Source organism: Taeniopygia guttata, chromosome 5, assembly GCF_048771995.1.
Source record: "Taeniopygia guttata chromosome 5, bTaeGut7.mat, whole genome shotgun sequence".
Lineage (NCBI taxonomy): Eukaryota > Metazoa > Chordata > Aves > Passeriformes > Estrildidae > Taeniopygia > Taeniopygia guttata.
In genome coordinates, this window is record NC_133030.1 from 54,385,001 (window position 1) to 54,391,947 (window position 6,947).

Below are 6,947 nucleotides of genomic sequence, written 5' to 3' on the forward strand. Positions count from 1 at the left end.
TCAGTTCAGACAGATGTATGTGTGTATTTAGATATATATATAGTCTTTGCAAAAGCCATTTTTGTCAATCTTCAATCAGTGCGTATTTCACCTCATCTGGATATACAATTTCAGTGCTGATTTGGGGAATTGGGAAATCCAAGCTTGTATGAAAGTGGAAGGAGAACAGTGAATTTGCAGCCCTCTGACAGTATGTGTATCTCATCAGAACATAGATGTTTTAAATACATCTTTTTGCTGAAACCCCATGCATCTTTATCTCACTTGGATCTTTTCCCTGCACTCAGTTTTCCCAGCTTTTCCAGGTTTGGCTTCTGAGCCAAAGCTTGCTCTTTCATTTTTGGTGAGTAGTTTCACTTGAATGAAGGGAAGAAAGCTATAAGCAAGATGAGTGCGAGAAACTTCACTCTGGAATTACATAAAGGCAAAGTTTCCTTAACTTTACTGCTGTTTCTGAAAAGACAAATTTTAGGAACAGCCTCTTCTTGATGGAGGTTCAGAGAGTTAACACTTTTCCAAAGGCCATGTAGGTTTGAAATGAGCAAAGAGACTGTAGGATATTGAAGTATGGAAGTTAGTTACAAAAATTTAGTCCTAGCAATAAAGACTAATATTTAGTCTTAGAGAATAAAACCATGGTAGAGGTTTGTGTGTTAAAAAGTCTGATCAAGGACTCCCTTTGGCCTAATTTATGAGACAACTTGGTAAAAAAGCTGTGTATTGTAAATGCAAGCACAGTCAACATCATAAGGCAAATTTTGTTTGAGCATGGAGTAAAGACTTCTCAGTGTCCTCTACATTTTTGTTGCTCTGATTAGGCCTGGATCACTTGGACATTCATTGTCCTTCAGACATTCAAAAAGCAGAACTTCACTGCTTCACAAAACCTAATAACATGCAATTCAAAGATGCATATATTTGGGAACTAAGTCCAAAGGCATGACAGATGCACAAAACCACACTCAGAAAGCTTGCCTTCACAGGTATGTGTAATTGTCCCATTCTTCCAGAATTGAGAGGTGGAGCAAAGCAGCATTGGTGCTAGTACATGGCCACCAATTTGAGATACGTGGCTCTTCTCACTGTCTTTTCTTGTGTCCTGTAGAATTATGTGTTGGTAATGCAGAACTTTTCTTCTCTGTGCCCTCTGAGATTCTTCTTAGCTTCAAATACACCCTTGCTTCTGAAAGCTGAGGTCAGAAAAGGGAAGTCTCATTTGACACAGGGAAAAATTGGCTTCAGCAGGAACTGAAGTGGGCTGATGTGGCCAGGTGTGTGGATACTGGAGCAGTGAGGATCCCAAATGAGTTAGGAGAGTGGAGGCATGACAGCAAGGTCTGGTAAAATTATTACTAGAGCAGCAGTTATGATGCTCAGATTAGTGATGGAAGGTGCTCACTGTAGAGCAGACCAAGTGCTGAGTGGTGGGAAGCAGACCAAAAGAAGCTGTGAATGTGGTTTTCCTGCCTTCAGAGGTGGCTTAAGCAAAGTGCTGACTGGGTGTCTGTCTCAGTGGTTCTGGGGCCAAGGTGAAACATCAATGGGGTTATGACACAAGTGACCTGCATGGACTGGGAGAGGGTTCCTGGTCCCTCCTTGTGCAGTGCTGCATGGCTGGTGCCTGCTCTTGAGGGCACTTGGATAGGCAGTGTCTGGTCAAGTCAGGTAGACTCAGCAGTAGTCAGAAGACTTTGGTGGCCTAACACTGAAATTCCTCAGGTGCTTTCTTCCCTGGCATGCCTTGGCTGGCTGGCCAGCAGCCTCGTGAAAGGTTCATCAGGCTTCTGAGGGCTTTGGGCTTTGCCATAGCAAGTGGCCATAGTTCTTTTTATTTGAAGGGGGGAAGGGGAGGCTGCTGGTTATAAAGCAGCATCAATTCTTCTTTCCTATGTGTTTACATTCCCAACAACAAATCCCAGTGTGCCTCAGAACAGGGAAAGCTATTGGAATTTTTCCCATATTGCAGGGTTGTATATTTTGTCACTGTCAGTACCATGGATTAGGGCTGGAGTTAGGAGATGCAAGAAAGCCTATGTGTATTCATTTTAAACTAAATCTCTGCTTTTTCTCTCCTCTTCCCTCCAGGCTACTTCTGTTCTTGATGTCAGATACGCATCTGCTTCGTGAGAAGGTGCTGTAGCCTAGAACAATTTGTGTTGACTACTGTGTTATCCAGGATATCAGGTATTAGCAAACCTCAGACAGCCATCTGCATCATATCTGTGGACAAGCAGCTATTACCAAAAAAAAATGCAAACGCTTCCAGTCCTGTGCTACATCTGCCTTAATCTTCCCTCATTCCTCCATACTGCCTCCACTTTCTTTCAAAAGCACCCAGGTAGCTCAGCTCTCCATTTCACCAACGTCATGCTTAAGCATGGGGACTTCTAGAACCAGTAACACCTGTCTATAAATTTTGACCAACCTGCAAAACAAGGAGTTCCTTAGCAGCCCCACAGTAACTCTACACATTAGGAGTTCTTAGAACACTTGGTCCGTAGGGTATAAGTATGTATTGCTGCATGGCCTTGTGGTCTCCGCTTCCTGTGTATTCTTACGATGACACTATGATTAGTGAGCTTTCTGTAAAGGAGGGGCCTGTGCACACGCCAGCTGTGTCAGGGCATGTTAGCAAGCAATCATGAATAATGCAAAGTGATAGGAAATGTTATTTCTAAGGTTTGGTCAGTCCAAGGTTGTAGATGTAACTCATTACACTTCTGGTTTGTGCAATTCTTTCCACTGTATTTGTGCGTTCTTGCTTCATAGAAAGCTCCCTAATTGAGCATTTTATTCCTGTGTATTTTAATGGCTTTTATTTAGTGCAAAAGGGAATACTTAACCTGAAATTGTTTGATACGCTATTTAACCCCTGGCATTCAGCATTTGCATTGTAACTTGTTAAGTGAGTGCTACACAACTTTCTTTTTCCTGATCCTCTGTGGGATTAAGTCAAAACAACTTTCTCTGGTGCCTCCCCTTTTGGGGAATATGTGCCTTTTTGCATTTGGCTACCATAGATCACTTTCTGTCCCAGTGTCTCATTCCTCTTCAGAGCGCTGTTTGCCAAAGACATCAAACTGCTTCTCCCGCTGGAAGTTTGGATGAGGGTTGGAGCACAAAATTCAACCTTCAAGAGGTTTTGGTTTCTTGCAAGTGTAATGGAGAAGAACCGGGTTAATTTTCATTGGCCATTTTAACCCTTCTGAAGCACACATCGCTTTCATGTTCTGAACCAAAATATGCAATTTAAAATCTAAGAGGTGCTTTTCCAAATACTTGGTGCATGCAGCTTTCAAATCCTAGCCCTCTGCTCGGATGGCCCGCGCTGTGGCCTGTCTAGCTGGCTTGAACTGGAACTGTTCTTGCAAGTCCCGTGGGAGGACTTTGCACCTTGAACAAGGTGGTTGCTGACTGCCGAGCAGACAATGTCCAGGGAAGCTAGAAGCAGCAGTATTACTTCTCGTCCAATAGAAAGCTGCAAAATAACACTAGTCACAAAGCATTTTAAAATGGTTAATTTAATGATGTTGGAAGAAACCACCAGGTGTCTTTGCAGGTGGAAGAAAGGACCTTTCTTGCCTCTCTGCCTCTACAGAGGATTCAAGCCAAGATGGCACACAGTGGTGTACAGCAGCAGCCTTTCTTACACAACTTGAAATGAGCTAGCCCATGGCCTGGCCTGCAGCTGAGCTTGGTGGAGCTCGGGGCTGGGCCTGGGCTTGGTGCTGAGGTTTGGCTGCTGGGCTGTGCCATACTGTGTGCTGTGCTGGCTCTGCTCTCTGTACCCGAGTGGGGCAGGCCAATGCCAACTGGGCAACAGAGCTGGCTCTGGCACCTCTGCAGTGTGGCCTCTTGTAGCACTGAGGTGTGGTCTTACCCTTGGGCCGTGTGTGAGGAAAGTAATTCCGTGTCAGAAACTGGGCAGCAACACACACGCACAGCACAGGTAGAGATTTCCTAGGGCAAGTTAGTGTGGAGCCCAAAGGGCTTGTTTCAGCCACTTGGCAGCCATTTTCTGAGCAGTTCCATTCGGGTAGCTCCAGAGAGATCCTCTGAGGTGATGGGAGGATGGAAGGGAGCTATTCCCTATCCTCTGTATTGCTGCAGCTCTGGTGGCTCAAATGTTCCTTCAGACCTGTGCCAGGTGGAGCTGGGAGTCTCTTGTGGGAAGGAATGCTAGGTGTTAGCCAGTGTGAATTAGGAATAAAGACCGGGCAAATAGCACTGTGAATCCAGTTGACAGTTGTGGTGTAAAGCAATGCTGCTCTTTAGAAACACTCTAGTATTAAATATTAAACCTCCTGCTGGTACCAATGCATGGAGACAGGTCCTCGCCGGTGTGGGAATGGTGTGGGAGCTTGCATCCCAGCTGGGGGAGCTCATCAGGAGAGGCTTCTGCTGGAGACTTAGGTACCTGTGAGGACTTCTCATTATTTTTTGCCCTCAAACCTGTCCATCTTATCAGAAAAGTTGTGTTTTGGCTTCATCCCCATGGGGTAGGGGGAAACGTGTATCATTTGTGATATTAGGAGGAAAAAGTTGTTTAATTATTTTTCAGTTTACTGCTATCTTATTGTAGTTGATACATGCAATATAATAGCACTGTATTTTAAACGTTTAGTTTTTTACATTCTCTTGAACTATGTTTTGAAATGCGATAAAATCATTTTAGCTTTTGAAATGGTTTGACCTTGTTTAGGTGAAGACCCTCTTTTTCTTTTGTTAAATGGGTCAAGCATTAGATATATCAACTGGTTGCATTCTGACTAGAAGGGTCCACAAAGATAACTGCATAAAATAAGAATATTCACTTAAATTTTGTTTCTTAAACTATCGATGTGAATGTCATAATTATATATATTTTGTGGGAAATTATTTCTCCTAAGTATAAGTTATTGTGCAAAATATGGTATCGTTAAAGAAAATGATAGTTTAAGTTTTAGTTTTAGAAATCTTAAAGATATAAAAGTGTATTGCATATGCATAAACAAATTTCATTTGTTCTATTTAATTTTTATGTAGTTGTGTAAAGTGCTAGGTAACTTCTTTTTTCACTTATCCATTAAAACAACCTTGTTACTTGAATATTCGTGTTTAACTGGTTTGAAACAGTGATCAATTTTTGTAATATAATCTTATAACCAAGGGAAAAAAATACATGCCTCAGTTGTGCTTAACAGTAAAGCAACAATGTACAATCAGATGCTTAAGACCGTAGTAGCCATACCTGGTAGTGCAACCACAATGGTTGTGTCTCGATATATTTAATACCAATGGGGATAATGGTTTCTTAATATATTTTTACAAGTTCGCAACCAGGAAGACCCCATAAGTATCCACTAGAACACTTTTTTAATAGTTAAAATAAGAGTGAAACTCTTACTCTCTTAAAGCAATGTCCTGACAAACATTTTTCTTTCTTGTACAAATACATCAGAAACATTATGTATTAAAATATGCTCATTGTCACTTTAAATTTCAGTTTTTATTCTATGAATTCGCTAATATGCTGTTGGTATTCTTGCACACCAAATATGAGCCAAACAGTGCATTACACTAACTTGATCACTGGATTTATGAACAAAAATCTCCAAGTCAATGAAATGCAAAAATATCGTAGGAGATTTTTTTGATAATGCATTTATTTTTCAAATTGGTATGAATTTGTACATAGCTCATTCAGCGATGAGTGGGCTGATATTTTACAAAAAAAAAAAAAGGAGAAAAATTATTTTATTAGCTCCAGCTTGTCTTCAGTAAGTCAAAATCTAGTGATCTTGTGCAATGCCCCTAAAGCAAATACTTTCTGCCACTCCCTGGATTAATGCAGCTTTTCCTGTTGATAGTAAAGCACAATTGCAGTGAAAGTTACAGTTCAGAAGATGGAAGGTCAGTATAGTCTATGCATGTTGTATAATAATGAGTGTTTACATTCATATTCTCCTAAAATAAAATTTATACTGGAGTGTATAGTATTCCATTATGTAGATTTTATCAATTTTGTTAACTGCTTATAGATTGCTTAAAAGAAGTTTTTTCAAGATTTTAAAAGATGTATAAGGTTAAGTTTGCAAATATAATGGAAATGCTGTATAGCTTTTGAAGTGATGAAATACTCGTTGGGATTTTAAAGAAAGTATGTTGTAATAATGCTGTTGTAAGTAATATTTTAAATGTCTTTTTTGCCTGTTTTCTATTATTCAGCACACTTACTGTGATGAATGTTCATAGCATTATAAAATTGCTTAGCCACTGAAAAGTAACATTTGGTTTTTGGATTATTTTACTGTATGAGGAATTATAGTGGGGTAAATTCCTTTGTGAAATTCTACATAATTCATTTTTCTATGATTTCCAATGTTTGCTGACATCAAATAAAATTTTTTCAAGCCATTGATGTAATAAAATATGTAGTAAAACATTCTTGATGTAAAATGTGGTTCTGATGTGTAATTGACCCCTTACCTTTCAGATTTTGGTCAGGAGATACAAAAGAGGTTTTCCCCTTGCTGCCAGTGTCATCCCTCAGTTAAGGAGGACCTGAAGAATAAACTGTTGCCTCTTTGCTTCATGTACAAAGCACTTAGCTGGACAAGTTAACAAGATTGTCATCTTTCACATGACAGAAATACATTTAAATACATAGGAAAAGACAACTCTTACTTGCCCTCAAAGCTTTGCAGGGTGTGATGTTGCTATTGAAGCTGCTCAGAAGGGCAGGAAGCTTTGGACCTTGGCATCTTCAGGAAGATCATGTTTTCTGTCTTCACATGCTGGAGTGCTGCTGAGCACTAGACACAGAAGCACAGGCAGGACTTTGTGCTTTGAGCAGTTTTCCCAGCAGTGCTCTGGGAGCCCAGGGTTAGCACAGGACAGGTGACAAAAAGTTCTGTGCTTTGCTCATGTGTGTTAAAGGCAGCAGAACTCCTACAGCAGGACACTGG

The 6,947-nt window shown here is 40.6% G+C and overlaps 1 protein-coding gene across 2 annotated transcripts in view; it reads left to right on the forward strand.

Moving 5' to 3' along the window:
* RCOR1 (REST corepressor 1) overlaps positions 1–6,426 on the forward strand; it is an 81,995-nt gene extending 75,569 nt beyond the window's left edge. For both annotated transcript variants that reach the window (XM_030275022.4, XM_030275024.4), the window contains one exon: positions 2,086–6,426. In XM_030275022.4, coding sequence (XP_030130882.1) covers positions 2,086–2,127 — 42 coding nt within the window. In that variant the 3' untranslated portion in view covers positions 2,128–6,426. The remainder of the gene's footprint in view (positions 1–2,085) is intronic.
* The last annotated feature ends 521 nt before the right edge of the window (positions 6,427–6,947 follow it).